Here is a 16373-nt window from a genome sequence, read left to right on the forward strand (position 1 = left end):
GTCTATCGTGAGCCGTCTCAAAGAATGGCCGATCGCAGTGATCCTAGCTACTGCCTGTTTTGGCTGGTTTTATTGGTTTTTGCATTCCGGCGCTCTTTCCTTACTGTTAGACGCCAGGCCTCTCTTTCACCTGAAAGAAGTCCGGATAGGGGTAGAGGCCGCCTTTGTCGGGCAAAAAAAAAACAGCGCCACCAGCGCCAAAACAGGACTAGGCAGCACCCCTGGAATTCCTTAGCCGTTCTGGAACAGGCCGTCTGCAAGCCCTGATTGGTGCCTGCAACTAATACGATGCATTATTTAACCTTTTCAGCACCTGGTTTCGAAATGAGGAGGCAACGTCACCTCTCAACCACGACTTGCCACTGGCCGATCTGTTTTGCTCGTTTCATCGCTCAATCTCCTTGGATGCAACCTTTGTGCGTGTTTCATCCGGCACGGCGGATATCTGGCCGACTTGCTATTCGATTTGGGCAAAAAGGGGACCTTATCCGACTGGTCTGGCCAGGATGACCAGCCCTCTCTGCGCGGCAAGAATTGGATCTCTCTACAGCACGGCCTATGGAGCGGACCCTCTCTTTTTCTGCATGCGCCAACCGCTCCTCTGGAGACCAGCGTGGATGGGAATCGAGAGACAGAGCCCTGCAACCAATTTTCCAACCGTCTTTCTTTTATTGCATCTGCACCAATCATCGCCGGATCCGAGCCTGTTGGACCAAGTCGGCCTCAGCTTTCAGACTTCACCAAGCTCGAAAGGGAATGGTTCTCGTTTGAATCTACGATGCCGGACGCGTATGCTCTTCCGTCTCTCTCGCCTCTCGCCCTTTCTTTCTTCTCGCCCACACCGGCCGCTTCTAGACCATGCCGCTATGTTTCAGGCGTCAAGCTTTGATCTCGGGGTCCACGCATCCCGCACAATGGCGCTTCCAAAGCAGCTTTACCAGTCTTCCAGCAGACGCCCTTACTTGCAACCGTTACATCCAAGAACACCGCATGTGTTGACCAGTCGCTATGAGCTGTATTAAGCTAGGCCATGGCCGGTCTCAAGGACAAGGGGGCACACAGACCCAAGTGGCCATTGTCTTGCTGGAAGTAGTCTTCATCCTGTGCTTACGACGTGCTTCCTCATCCCCTACATAAAGCCGGCCCAGCGCCCCTCATCTTTCCCATAAGCATGGTCGAGTCCTTTGCATCTCGATGTCATAACATCTTACACTCCTTTCCAACCTGGCACCCTGCCCCCCCAGCTTGTTCGTTGGCAAACAGGCACACCGTATCCTTTCATCACACTCCTTTCCATTTTTGAAATGTATCCCTTCGCTTCTGCCGCCTCCCTGTTCCTGGCCAGTCTGCCAGCTCTCGTGCAGGCATGGGACGCTCCGGCTTACTCTGGCTACAGCTTGGTCTGGCAGGAAGCTTTTGCTGGCTATTCCGGCACACTGCCCTCTTCGACTACCTGGAATATCATCACGGACATATCAGTCAACGAAGAGGCAGAGACTTACACCACCTCGACCAGCAACCTTCAGCTGTCGGGCGGAAACACCCTCCAGATCATTCCCATTTGCGATAGCGCCGGCAGCTGGACATCGGGTCGTATCGAGAGCTCATACACGTTTACGCCTGCTGCCGGTAAAATCACCTTTGCCGAGGCAGACATTCGCTTCGGTGGAAACTCCATTGCCAACAAACAGGGCCTGTGGCCCGCCTTTTGGATGTTGGGCGATAGTCTTCGCCACGGAACCTCCTGGCCCCAGTCAGGTGAGGTCGACGCCTTGGAAACCGTCAATGGGCTCCTCACCGGCTATGGTACCTTGCACTGTGGCTCCAACCCCAATGGGCCATGCAACGAGCCCACCGGTGTCCAAAACTACATCACCTTTTCCGACCAGAGCTGGCACGTATGGCGCGTGAAGTGGGATCGGTCGTCGAACGATTGGGAGTCCGAATCGATCACCTGGTATATGGACGACCAACAGTATCATATTGTAACCGGCTCTTCGCTGGGAAATGAGGACGACTGGGCTTCCGTCTGCCATGACCCCTTATACTTTATCCTTAACCTGGCCGTCGGCGGCTCATGGGTAAGTCAAACTTTCGCCGGATCTCTGACGTGCACTCCTGCTAATCGCTGTGGTTCGCAGCCTGGTGACCCAAACTCGTCTACTAAAGATGGCTACGGCAGCATGATGGTATGTTCAACTTCTCAACCAATACACGTATGTGACTCGAGTCTAATCAGAAACAGGAGGTCGCCTACGTCGCCGTTTACTCAAACTAAAAGGCGCACACAATGATTATTTCGTTACTTCTCTTCTTGGATACCTATTGCCATCCGGTCTTTATATACCCGCCATTTTAATGTTCCAGCTAGTCTGGCTGTGTTCTATCTTCTCCCAGTACTTGACTTCTACTTTCGAGGATGTGCGGGTGAGACGTAACAAGTGTGCTATTGCTTCTTTGATCTAAAGCAGTCTAGTCTATCGCGAAGCGCCTTTTTGAGTTCTTCGTCTAGCCACGGATAACGAGTGCAGGTCAGTTGGCCAAAGTAGTCTAGGACCAACTTATCAGACCTAGTCAATACCGGACAATCTCAGGTATTCGTGTAGATTTTCGTGTCAAAATACCATATATATATATCGCCTGTACAAATCACTCGGCTGTAAGAACTTAGATAGACCTGAATATAACAAAACATGCACGCAAACCACAGAGCCATAAACCACAAGTGTAGAAATACAGTACGCGGTTGAATGCAAACAGGTCCCACAACTCGTCCCATGACCAGTCCCAAAGGAGCATAAAACATCGGCGTGTCCAGTTGCTAGGGAATCAAGCAAAGACGAGAAGAAGAAAAAAGGAAAACAGGTGAAGACACAAAGAAATAAGCCAGCTATTCTCGCTATACCAGTCTGCTATACCAGTCTGCTTAAATGAGAAAAACATGTCCGAATCTAAAACAACTTTGGCCGGAATTGAGAAAGGTAAGAAATTAGGAAGAATTGAAGGGATATTTCCAAAATAAGACAACAAGCGAAACACAATATTGGGCTGAACCCGTCTTGTGACCATTGGCGATGTACTCAAACGGCACTCTCCTTAGATAGCCGTCAATATCCGCCAAGGCTGCGATAGCCATGCGGCCCATCCCGTTGAGAAGTACCGAACCGCCAAGTGATGAATTTTCTCCATGCCGAGGTTGGCTAAGAAAGCAACCCAATGCTTGATGCCCAATGACTCTAGGGTCAAATGACCCGCATCATGCAGGTGGCCACCAGCCAGCCGAACGCGGCACTGCAACTCGATTTCGGCAGCCGACAGCGGCCGCCCATCAGGTGATTCGGCCAAGATAGCGTTCAAGGACAAAAAGGCGTGAAGCCAAGTCGTGATAAGCTGATACCGAAGAAAAGCCGGTTCGTATAGCCCTGATGGAGGGGAGTGCGAAAACAAAACGAGGAGGTGTGCGCATATACGGAAAGGTTGCAAGGCTCCAAAGCCAACGTCAACGACTAGTTGCCGTTGATAGGCTGACAGTCATATGCAATCGAGCTCGAATTGCGCCTCGTTGATTTGCCAGATGGTGTTCCGCCTTGTATCGCAATTGGTTGGTTCAAGACACCTGACCAAACGACGCCCACACCACCCATCCGACGTCTCGTGAATGTGTTGCTGCCTGACCCAATCTGATCACCGCTGCCACCACCAAATATAAACTCGGTCCAGAAGGAGCCCTTGCCACGATTGCGCTGCTGCGTCTTTCTTCTTATCTGTCAGTGATCCAGTCACTCTGGTGTGATTCTTCTCTTTCTTTCATGGCTGCAATACTCCCTCCGAGAAGCTGCTCCTTTCCGACTGCGAAATTCATGAAGACCCCCCTTCATGTGAACTTCTATTGCTGTCGTGTTGTTGATCGTGATGGGGCCCCCACGGAAGGAGGCCACCCACGCTAATCGTGATCAGCCTACCACAGACCCTGTTTATCCTAGGTACTCCTCATGGATGATCTCGCCGATCGTGCGCCCATATGGCCAAACGATACCTAAGCACGTTGACCGCCGTCTCCATAGTGCCCGGCGTACAGTTGGGTATGATGACCGTGCTGATGATGGCCATTGGAGTAGGATTGTCCCGAGTTGGTCACATCGTATGTGTCCCAGCGGCCATTACTGTTGTGCACACCGTGGCTAGTGGCAGACGAAGTGGTATGTGTTGCAGTCGAACCGCCAGAGGCTGTGGTCACTGGAAGAGGAGAATTGAAATTGTGTGTTTGGTGGTGGTGCATACCGTAGGCTTGCGAAGCAGGGGGCATCCCATGTGTCACATTCGCCGCTCCCCTGCTGTCATATGCTGTGGGCAAAGCGCTCATTCGCAGACCCACGGTTGATGGGGATTGCGGCTTTGATATTGTCGTTCCAGGAGAGATAGGACGGCCTGATGGTCCCTGGGCATAGGACATCCATGTCGCCGAAGTCCCCGATAGCGATCTTGGACTAGCGAGACTTTCAGACGGCGTTGGACCAGTAGCAACAGTCATGTAGCCGACGTTGGATGTTCCATCTGTTCCCGCTGACACGGATCCCGGTGTAGGGGGTAGACCCGCATACGACGGGCTCATCGTGACCGGGGTCAGCATGTGATGGTTGGAAGCCGACCCCGAGCTAGAGTGCGGTAAAATCGACGAAGGGCTCGCGCTATACTTGGAAATTATCTTTTTGAGCGCCTGACCCAAAATCTTCCATGGGAACACCTTCACATCCTTCTCGATCGTGCGCGGCTTTGGCGCACCAAAACCCATGATCAGCTTGAAAAATTCCTCACTCTCGGTCTTTGCCTTGCTGACAGTCACGGGTTTGAATCCCTCCAGATTGCGGCGAATCCGGTTTTTCTCCTCCACGGAAAAGCGAGAAGGCTGAGCAACAAGCTGCTCCAGTAGGTTTATCGTGTCAACAGACGTGACAAAGCACTCCTGCTTCTCCGCCCAGTAGATGCAGCTGATGCATATGCTGTTGGGTGGGCGCTCGTTGATCGGTACTGCACGGAATGTGGCTTCCAAGTGGCAGCCGTTCTGCTTCTTGTGGAAGAGTACGATTCGTCGCCGGCTATTCCACTCTTCCGGAGTCCACTCCTGTGCCATAGAGTCGAGATTGCCCAAGATAGACAAGACCGCCTTCGTCGAGTAGCTTCCCCAGTGACCATTACCATAGCCGCTAACACCCCCAACTCCCAATCCTGGCGAGCCGCTCTGGATAGTGCTGGTTCGGATTAGTTGAGGCACGTTGGAGCTCCCGGGTGCTGAAAGTGCTCCATGGAGTGACGGCCGAGTGATGGACGCCGTGCTGTGGCCTTGTGTGATGGAGTCATTGCGCGCGATGCTACCGTAGCGGTCGTGGGGATGATGTCCTTGGTGGCTGATGCTGTTGCTGTAGCCATTCCAGATGGAATTCCGCAGCGGAGGCGGACCCGCATGGCGTTGGAATCCGTCCGAGAATGACGCGCTGCGGTATGCTCCGAGCATGTTGCTGTTGTCTTGGCTGTAGCTGGATGCGGCGGCAGCAGCTGCTGCAAAGTTTGTTTGAGCTTGTTGGACCTGTTGTGCTGCGGCGGCGGCAGCAGTAGCGGCGTCGACAGTGTTGTGTGGGTAGGAAAACGTATTAGTATTCGAGTCTGTTGATAGCGGGTTATGTGCCTCGTGTGGGCTGCTTGTTGTCGATGTTCGTGCGGTCAGCTGCGGTGGACTCTCGCCGTGTCCAGGTGACTCGGCTGGCGATTTTCGCGTGATGTCTTCAGGTGCGCCAGCTGTTACATTATCCGCTGTCCCCCCCATGGAAGAAGTCGTGTTGATAGAAGAGTCATGGTAAGAAAATGACTGTGCCACAGGAACACGCGCCACCTCTTCACAATTGGTATTCTCAATGATGAGTGTCAGTAGCACATTACTCTGTGAGGCGCAGTTGGTCATTATAAACTGAGGTGCCTCTGCCGAAACAATATAAGAGACGGAAACGCCATCGTGCGTTATGCCTTCCTTGACGGCTTCTGCGTGACACCTCTGCGAACCGAAGGATAGCCAGATGTATGGTGCCTGTGCCGACATAGCCATGAGGTCATACTGGCTGGTGACCTTGAGCTCCACGCGCGTCCCAGCTGACCCGGCGTTAGGGGAACACGAAATGATGTTCACAGGTGATGAGTTTGTTTCCGAGTTCAGGTACTGCGTAGCAGCTCCATTTGCTGCGAAGGCTAGGCCGTCAAGCTGTGATGCCGTATTGTCTGCTTGTTGTGGCTGAAAGGACTGTGAGCTGTAAGGCGCGTACGCAGCATCTGTGAAGCCTATAGAGAAAGAGTGAGCTTCATCCTGCAAAAATGTAAGCAGTTGTCCTGAGACGTACTATGCAGCTGCGCCGGCTGGGTCTTGTAGGCTGCCATTGTTAAGAGATCTGGTGAATTCTGTTTGCGAAGCTGTCCACCGCTTGCTCGCGCAGCTTCCTCCTCGTATCTGAGGGTGACCGTCTCTGGCGATTCGATGCCTTCGTCAACGATTATTGGTCTTTGAGTATGATAACTTGGCTAGTTTTGGTCAGTGCACGTCTCTTACTTTCAGCTGCATTGCTTTCTGGGTAGACTAGTAGCTGGCCCATGACGGCCAGGATATTGGGCTCACCTCAAACACCTTGTAGAGAGGCTGTTGATACTTTGTGGTCGACATGAAGAAAATACCGTGACTCTGTAAGAAGCCTCTAGTGTAAAAAGGTAAAAAAGGAGGATGGGGAGAAGACAAGGGTCCGGCCTGGGGCCAATATTAGTGGCGTAGAGGACTATTTCAGAGAACTTTGCGACAATGTTTCAACTCTAGAGATGTGTGAGTTGGACGACTACACGTACAAGAAGGGAGGCGAGCGTGGGAGACAACGGGTATTGGCAGGGGAGGAATGTCATGAAACCATGAACTGGTGGTATAACAGTCTCGCGGTTGCCTGGGGAAAGAAGCATATCGCAAGGGATTGGGCTACATACCAAAATCTGTCAAAACTCGGTTGGATCAGAATAGTTGAGCCGGGATTGGGCTCAACAGGGTATGTGGAATGGGCGGTCAGTCAGAATACCGGGAGAGCTGCACTGGAATGATGCAGGAAACCCGGTTGCCTCGGCAGATATGTATAGGGCGTGCGAGTCAGATCCACAGGCAGACGCAAAAGTCGAATGCGTTCTCCGTGATGGCCCGCTATAGGATCAATCCGCTCGCCTAGCTGGGTGATGCAATTGGAATGCACTTTTTGGCTCGGCAAGAGTTGATTAGTGTTCCGTAAGAAGTCCGTAGGAAGAGGAGTGGAAACCGCCTTCGCCATGAAGCCAACATACATCTGCGGATTGAGTTGAACAGAGCGTCACAGTTGCAGCAATGCCGACAAGATGTGTGCCAAGAAAAGATGTCGTCGAACGAATTGGGCGCTGGATTAGGATACCATTCGGGCTACCGCGAGATAAAGGTGTCGAGGATGAAGGCAGAAAAAAAAACGGCGTCTCTCGGGAGTCTGACAGGTTTGTCAATCTAACCGCCTGGCCATGCGACTGGGGGAAGGTAGATCGACCGAGCGGAAGCAAAAACAACCGACAAAGGTCTAGCAATAGGGAAACGGTACAAGCGCAAGGTAGTGAAGCAAATCAGAAGCAAGCCAGTTGGGTAGCTTGTCGTCGATCGAGGCGCTCAAGAGACAGGGGGAGGTGTGCAGTAATTAGAGGTGGCAGTTGATGAGAGATGACACCGAGAATGTATAATAGCTTTCGAAATAAAAGGTGGTCCTAGAGGGAGTGGGCTTCAAATCACGGCGAAGAATGTGAAGCGGGAAGAGAAGGCCAAGAGAAAATAGGAGGGAAGGTGGACATGCGAATAGAAGAGAGACAGGAGATGGCAGACAAGAGAAGGCGATGGACGGAAGAGTAATATGAACAGAGGGAGAAGAGGAGGAAGAGGGCGATGGGGTACGTTTTGTTTGTTGGAGGTAGGAGCTGTTGAACAATGAAATTCCGGGTGGGGAGAAAGTGGTCAAAACCAACGGATTAGGAGGCAATTCCGGGGTTGCAAATGCCCCTCTTGGTGACCCTTCAGCAGAGCAGGGAAGGGTTGGATTTGGAAGAGAAGAGGTCATGTACCTGGCTACTCGATGCTGCCTTCGGCGGTTGAGATGAATTTCATGTCTTCTTCACTTGTCTAATGAAGTCTGCTCCACTCGGCTTCGCTCCTTGGATATTGCTTCTGATTCAGGATTGTACTTGTCGATGGGAAGGTAGTTGGGGGGGTGTAGGTCGAAATGTGGGATTAAGAGAAAAAGAAGATATGCAAGGATATACGAGGGACCAACTAGGAAAGACAGGAACGAATGGGTCCAGCCGTTGAAGGTGGGATACCGATGTCTCTGACTGCACAAGGTTCAAGCAAGTATGGACGTGAAGAGGGAAGAAAAGAGGATCGTTTGGGAAGGAGTGGACATAAAAAAGGCAGAGAGAGATACGGTCCAACGTATGACTGAAAATACAATTTTCACTCCCGAGGAGAGCTGGGGGTGTGGGCGGAAGAGAGGCCTTGGGCGAGAGGGGTGGGTATGTATAGGTGTTCGAAGTAAGGGCGACTCTGTCTTCAGTCTCACCGTTGATTGTCCTCTTTGGGCTATTGTGTAGTGCTGCTTGTACAAACCGGAGCTAGTCATGGCCAACCGACCGAAAGGCAGGTGTCTTCTCCCCCAATACGAGAGGACAAGGCCAACCAGCAGAAGAGAGAGAGAGACCGGAGTGGGAATGAATGGGACCTACGGAACAAACGATCTGATAATAGCCGTCTGCTTCCTGCTGTAGTGCAAACAAGTTGGAGGAGGCGTGTGATATCGAAGGCGATAGGAAAGTGGGGTGTGAGTGTATGAATGTCAATTGCCAGTTGTGATTTGGCAAACGCGGTGGTTGGGTGGGTCCGCTTGGGATTCCTTCCAGGCAAAAAAAATGGGCCCCGGTTTTTTCTCACGCTAATTTCTCGATCGACGGCAAGGAAGGGGGGAGGTAAGCAGCTGTGCAGTTGATCATCGACCAGGGTGGCCTGGGTTTCCCCAGTCAGTATCACACAATTCCATGGTGGTGGCCTGTGTTATGGAGCCCTCCATACGAGCGAGGTGGTTGATTACCCAATGCAGGACTGCCAGATGTAACTCGAGACTCACCAGATGAGATCGAGCACGACGGTGGTCCGTACTCATAGCGTTTCCGCCTATTCGCAGACTGCCGTCGGGAAGGTTGTCAGTTGGCCGAGCCAGTACTTGTCGTGTTGGCTAGGGCTTGTGAGGGTAGGCGGCGCCGCCCGATTATGTCTGTTGGGCAGGCCGTTGGTCTGTATGTCTCCTGTATTGTCGCGTTCGACTCCGATCCGGTTTGATGTTATAGGGATTGTTCGCTGTACCGGCTCCTATTCTTGACTTGGATGGGCCTCGTTTCTGGATCACCCGGACCAGCCTATTCCGGTGGCTTTGCACGGCTCTTAGTATCTCGCTGCGAATAACGCCGATGAGCCGGCCGTTGAGCATGATTTCCCGCAGACGATCATGGAAGCTCACATGTCCGCCACCCCCAGAGGGCTGCAGCAAGCTTCAGGTAGATTGGCTCACGGGAACCAAAGTCAAGCTGCTCGCTTGCATGTCTCACCGGCGTAGTGTAAAAGATGGGGACTCTGGGGCCTGCCATTATTGGTCAGTGAACAGCGTCGCGTGAGCTTTCTATTGGCTGGAAGCTTAAGATTCGGCCTATAACTGGGAATGGGAGGCTATGGAATGTGGAGTCTGGACAACAGTGAGAAGTGCGGAAACTGTGTGAGATGGAAGAGTACGAGCAGGATGAGGTCATGGCGGTTGTCGGCTGTCAATACGGCCAACGCCTTCGTACTCCGTATGTTCTCTGCCCCTTCCGCAATTTCGAGACCCGTCCTTAGTGTCTAAGGCGGATTGCGACTCCACAGGCGTGCACTTGCAAAACTGCAAGGGGTCGGTGTTGGCACATAGTAGATGGGAGGCGTACGGTCCTGGCGAATGGTATTCAGTGTGTGGCTCTGATGTGGCTCTGTATTTGTTTTTGCTATGTTTTGTGGAGGCCATTGTTTCTTTGGTCATCATTCTCTTCCTTTTTAGATTTTTAAATGATCTTTCCATCTCGTTTCTTTTTCTTCGGAGAGGCGAGCAGCTAGAAAGTGGGGTTCCATCATGCCTCTGTTGTATGTGTCCTGATCTTAGTGGTTGGTCTGCTCACTCCCGGGTGTACACACTCCAGGCCTCTACCTCTTGCTTTGGCTGATGTGTATCTAGCCCCGGAAGGAGCCACAATCCAGGCAAGATGAACAACGGTCACGGTGAGAGAAACGGCGGGTGAGAATCGCACGCATGGGCAAAAAGCTAAAGTAATAAAAATAAATAAATAAGGCAAGTACACTTTCGGAGTATCTCTCCCAAACCCACCGCCCCTCCCTTCCCTTGTTAAGGGCCCAGCTTAGGAGGGCCACGGCAGCATGGATCGGGGGAGCTTGGGGCAGTCTAGAGCGCGACCTAGGCACTTATTGGGGGGCATTTGGCGCGCACCTGAAGGGGCTTGGCGGGGACGATGGTGCTATGGCCCGCTAAGGGCGCCACATAAATGGGGCACGGAACGCCCGTCCCCTCTCCCTCGCGTTGCTGCTCACACCCCATCTTTACACAGGGATGGGGAATAGGCAGGATAAAAAACTGAGGGCCGGAAGTCGGAGCTTGGCATACCGAAAGAAAAAAGAAAAGAAGCTGAGTGGACTTGCTCGTACTCCGGCGACAACAAGGGTCTTTTCGCAGTCCACTGCAGCGGCAGATCTGCGCGTCAGCGATGGAGCCCGTCGTGTAATCACAGCAGCAGGTAGTTCGTGAGGCTCATCTTTCGTCCAATTCTTGTGGAGGGGCTGGTGGCGGACAGGGTACATAGGCAAGGGATGCGACAGAGAAGGGGGAAGCAAAGAATAGACAGGAGCTGCTTGCCCAAAGCTGTTTGCTGTTTTTTGATCGGACCTGAATATTCGGTCAGATGCCGATGCAAGGGCGAGGAGAAAGGGTGAGGAATACCGGTAGGGAAGAGGCCGAGAATTGGATCGACGTGGCATGCGACATACTCGGTAATAAACATGAGTGCAAGGGAGTCGGGGGAAATGGAGCAATTGGTACAATGTTCACGATACACACACAGGTGGTAAGAAAGGTGGCAGCATCTTCGGCCGCAGATAGCGACGACAAGAAGCACCACAGTCAGATGGGACGGCATGACGGGAGTTGGTCTTGTGTACGATACAGCGACGAGATGCTCACTGGCAAGCTTCTACGATCCTTCGTTTCCACGTTTTTCCATTCTGGTGTTCTTCCCTTGCGACGTACGTTTCCTACATACATTTCAGGCCGAACGTTAGCGAGGCGACAGATACCTGCTATCTGTAGTGTACCTGTTTGACAAGGATTGGTCTTATGGATTTGACATCATGGTGTTGGGAGGGGGAAACAGGGATGTCGGGTAGCAGAGGCGAGGCCGCGAAGGAGAAGTAGCCTCGCCTTGCATCCCCAAAGCGGATGGGATGGGCCGCAATCTTAGGTACATGCCTATGCACACATTAGATTGCATCGCGTACGTCGTGCGTTCAGTCGAGGCGTGGTCTGACAAGCTGATGGGATATTGGGATCCAAGATAATACGATAAAATCAAGGCGCGTCGCGATGGACGATACATACGTCCGTCGTCTACCATCGCCGAACGTGTATTAGGCGGCTGGCAAATTACCGGTAGCGAGGCTGCACGGGCGCCAGAATGCTGGACGCCGGCGTAAAAGATAACGAGATGGCAGGCGATTGCAGGGGTGGCAGAGACGGCAGACGGCAGACGGCAGATGGCAGAGGAAACAGATACGTAGACAGAACAGCAACCACAAGAGACATGACTATGTAATCTGCAGATGCTGCACAACGGTTAAGTGAGCCCAGTGCAGCGAAGGATGTGCAGGCCGGGCCCAAAGAGGAAGGATGGCTTGCGAAAAAAAGAAAGGAAGTCGCGAAATACGAATGACGAAGCCAGGGCGCGCCAGCCTACTCGACCGGCCTGGAGTGGAGCAGGGCCAGCCAGCCAGCCAGCTGCGTCAGCTCAGCGCAACCCGGCCGCTTAATGCATTTAACAGATGCTACTTCGGCTCTAGGGGGACGCTAGGTGTAACTCGGGATGCAGCCTCCTGCTTAAGCGACATATCGATGAAAAGAATATCGGAGTGTGTATACGTGCAACAGGCCATAACCTGGCAGTGAGATGAGCTCCTGTCGGCATCCACTTTCCGATGGCGAGGCGATGCAGCAGATCGGCCGCGAAAAGGGGGGAAGTGAGTTATTACTAGAAGAAGTAGGTAGCGTAGGACAGCAAACGGGTAACGGGGTATACGAATTGGTGGACGAGAAGCAGCCCTGTCCATCTCCCACAGCTTCCATCGCTAAGCGAGTCCTTACGGCACACAAGAGGCCTCTCGGCGTGTGTGGGGGTGGAAGTGGACAAGAAGGGAGGCACGAGATAAAGGCAGCCTGGCCTAGAAGCATTGCGTACCAACGACCGGGTGAACCAATCCCCCCTCTCCTGTAGGCACTTCTCTGCGTATATTCTGTAGCCAAATATAGCTGCTAGCTATAGCGGAAGATTTAGGGGAAAGACGAGGATGAAGACGGCAGTCAAGCTGACCAGACAACCACATTCGTGTTCGCCTCTCATGACCAATCGTGACCTCGATGCTGGCGGGGGGTCACTTCCAGGAAAAGAATTATTAGAAGCATGATCGGTGAAACCTAGGGTGTGGGAGGTGGTATGATAGAGCGGACTGTCCTGTGGTCGAGGCAAAGACTAGATTGGCCAAGGGCCGGGATACATGCACCAGACTATAGCAGATCATGCATCCACGGCCACCTGGACATGCTGCCTCCTCGTATCTCGGCGTATACACGCGATCGTACACCCAAGAGTCGCCTAGAGCGAGCCACAAGACTCTCGGCCTGATCCGAGAGGCCTGGTCCGATTTGTGTTGCAGTGACTGTTGGTAGGCCGCTATACAACGTAGTCTTCTGTGATCGGCCGCACTTCTCGCCAAAACGGCCACAGTAGAAACAGGAGAAGAGGAAGAAAGTACGAGGTGAATGGGGTATTATTCGCGCCTCTTGTCAGGTATTTTCAGGCGTGTCTTCAGATCTTTGCCACTGTAAACAATCGAGCAGTAAGATACTTGTAACGGTGGAAACGGTCGTTTTCGCACGCCTAAAATCCCCTGTCAAGTAAGGCTGCCAGAGTCGAGCGAGAGTTTGCCACCGTTCAGATCTGGTGAGTGCACCTGTGGCGAGTCCGAATAATATCCCATCCACCTCGTACAGAGAGTGTCGAAATCAAAATTCAAAAAAATGCAGCAAGGGTCCAAGGGTCCACGAGCAAGCAGCTCTTACCAGGAACGGCAACGGGAAACGAATCAGAGGCTACACAGCGTGGCAAGGTTCGAGATCATGCAGTCGGGCGTATGAAAACTGAGGAAGATCTCTCACCTATTCGCCTTTTCGCTCTCGCACACGCCCTTGCCACCTCGTCCTCCTCCTTTCGCTGGTATGAAGCACGACGGACCAGAAATCCGCAGGGTAAGCCCTTGCCCGAGTCCGGCGATATGGAGGCCACCGGACGAACTGTCCACTGAAGCGACACGTAGATGCAGTGTCTTGGCACAAGGACAGAACGAGGACAGAGAACAGCTGAACGGACAGTTAGCTCTGCTAGAAAGGCACTCGCTACGCCGAAAGAGGCCAACGGTTTGTGGCCAACGGTTTGTCTTGGATACTCGATGCTATCCGAATCGGGGTCGCGGAGACTGCTATGCCTTCCGTTCTTTTCGTCCTACAGAGAGGCCATCTGAGATAGCTTAGGTCGTTGCTCTTCCTAGCTGTCTTCGGATGACTCTCAACCCCCTGACGACGGGGACAATAGCTTCGATATCGGTCTCGCAAGCGCTGTGCGTCAGCAGAAACGAGCCAGTACGTTTCAATGTCATGCTGCCTGTGAACTCGCCACGCCTCTGGCATGGCCTGCTGATCGCATTCTCTGGCGCGCCTCTCTATAGTATTTGCAAGCCACGATGAGCTTCCATAGGACAGGCGGTGCACTCTCTCCACTTTTCCCTGCCGTTGCAGCAGAGAGTATAGCTGGACATCAGCATGTCCTGATTACGACGGCCTAGAGGCTGAAACACGCAAAAACGGCAGTCCTGTCGTTTACAACCACGGCATCGTATAGACAGAGCTCATTTTAGGCTCCGACAGGGGTGGCCGGGAGGAGCCTAGCTAACACCTATAGTATAGCGGGTTTAGGGCATTGCGCCATAGAAGCAGAGATTAGCCCGGCCCTGCGACGATGCTATTGGCCGGACGAGACGGGCTAGCCGGCGTGAGAAAGTGTCGGCACCGATGGAAATGAGCAGAGTCGTCGGCTGTTCAAACGGCACGCTGCATGCACCAGGACAGAAGACGGAGCCTGTGATTGCAGCGCACGCGGTTGGAAACGTGCCACGAAGGGCTGCCCCCTTGAAACGGCGTGTGTGTGCAGCCACTGTATTTTACTATGCAACATATATTGCATAGGGCCTTGCCCTTCGCGTCGAAGAAGCCTGCAGATAGCTGCTGGCTGACAGCATCGGTGCACGAATCTCCCCTCGATCCTGCAGCAGGGTGTGCACCCTGTGTGATGGCCTTGAGCCTTACGTCCGTAATTGCAAGGGGGGAAGGAGAATGTTGGAGAAGCATGGATGTGGTGCAACGGCAGCCTCAGCATGCCATGCGTGCGAGTGATACTCTGGCTCCGCGAGGCGTCGCACCAGCCAGTGGCTATACCCGCCGAGGCGTTGCTGGCTGATGGGAGTCAGTCCCCTTCATTCCGGAGGCTCTGTCCGGCCGGATTGCAGGCGGCTCTCGCAATGTTTCCTGTCTCAGCGCGAGGTTGAGGTCACAAGGTCGCGAGAAGGCCATCACTCACGTGGAAGTGCAGAGACAGCGATAAGAGAGACGCAGACAGGCTGAAACCGGTTCAGATAGCAGCCCAGAGAGAGACGTCCAGAGAAACAGGCAGGCCGGCCACATCGCCATCGGGATCCTCATCCGGCACAGCTATGTACGACGTACACAGGGAACTCCTATATTTCCTGGGCCCATGATACAATGCTGCGCGCTGCTCGTCTCCGCTCACGAACAACTACGCGAGGGTGTGGGACTATCCCGTGTGCTGGTCTCTTCGGCCCACAACACATCGCGAGCTCTTCCTGCCGAGCAGTGGGGGGAAGTTGATCTCTTGCACACCGACTTGGAAGCGTGCCGTCAGAGAAGGCCACGACAGAGGAGGGGCTCGATTTTGTTTGCCTCGCTTCGTGTGATGCATCGGCGCTATATTCGTTGCTCATCCAGCAAGCAGGTAAGCGGCATGATCGTTCGTAGTTGATCCTATCATGGTCACCGCACCACAGCTGGGAGAAACGAGCCCAATGATCGACGACAGGGGGGGGGTGCGTTGAATGCCGCAAGCAAGCTGGAGCCCAGGTGCAGGTGAGACGCGACTGTTTGTTTCTGCGCTAGCTCCCCAACAGCTACACAGTAAACCGCCAGAGGGAGCAGGAAGAAGAAAGCAAGTCGCGGTGGGCAACCGCACTGGCCAGCCGGACCACAGGGTAAATGTGCGAGCTTCTCCCTGCAGCAGCCTAGGAACAGAGCAGACCCATCTGTCTCATATGATGATACGAAGGCCAGGTGTACTTCGTACTACATGCGACGTATGTCGGCTCTATATCATATCGCAAACGGGTCAGTTGCGGCCAGTCGCACCCACTCAAACTCTAGCCGCTCACTGTGGAGGCACGGCACCGAGAATGTCTTGCTTGCCCCCTCTTCTGATTGCGTGCATGACTCGGGAGTGGCGAGAAGACTTTGCCCGAGGCGATCACCAGCTTCGACCTCTAGCCGTGTATAATCGCCGCCCTGCAAGCCATACGAGCCTAATTTCCTCTTCTGGTGGCAACACTGCACCAAAGAGGCAAGTCTGTGTGTTGGTGGGTCAAAAGAAAAACATGTAGAACGTGTCTTGCGTTGTAAGCTGTATCTATGTGTGCTGTCCACATTCCAGTCGGCTTCCATCCGAGGCCAACGGCCAGCAATTGGACCCATCCAAGGACGGCTTCTCGTTTCTCTGAACGTTGCATGCTTCCGCTCTATAGTCCGCCGATTGTCGTCCCGCTTTGGCCCTCGTGTTGAGATGTCGTAGGTTCCCTCGGCCTCGCGCGTAGAATCCCC

The 16373-nt window shown here is 53.3% G+C and overlaps 2 protein-coding genes across 2 annotated transcripts; one reads left to right on the forward strand and one right to left on the reverse strand.

The window, feature by feature from the left end:
- Positions 1–1304: 1304 nt before the first annotated feature.
- CMQ_2368 (beta-glucanase) lies at positions 1305–2278 on the forward strand (the record flags this gene model as incomplete). Its single annotated transcript, XM_014316326.1, has 3 exons — positions 1305–2081; positions 2142–2189; positions 2246–2278. 3 exons carry the CDS (start codon positions 1305–1307, stop codon positions 2276–2278), a joined length of 858 nt encoding a protein of 285 aa, XP_014171801.1.
- Positions 2279–4036: 1758 nt separating this feature from the next.
- On the reverse strand, positions 4037–6423 carry CMQ_2251 (transcriptional regulator medusa; the record flags this gene model as incomplete). Its single annotated transcript, XM_014316209.1, has 2 exons — positions 4037–6327; positions 6387–6423. The coding sequence occupies 2 exons, from the start codon at positions 6421–6423 to the stop codon at positions 4037–4039; spliced, it is 2328 nt and encodes a 775-aa protein (XP_014171684.1).
- Positions 6424–16373: the final 9950 nt, after the last annotated feature.

The sequence above is a fragment of the Grosmannia clavigera genome (genome assembly GCF_000143105.1).
Source record: "Grosmannia clavigera kw1407 unplaced genomic scaffold GCSC_156, whole genome shotgun sequence".
NCBI lineage: Eukaryota > Fungi > Ascomycota > Sordariomycetes > Ophiostomatales > Ophiostomataceae > Leptographium > Leptographium clavigerum.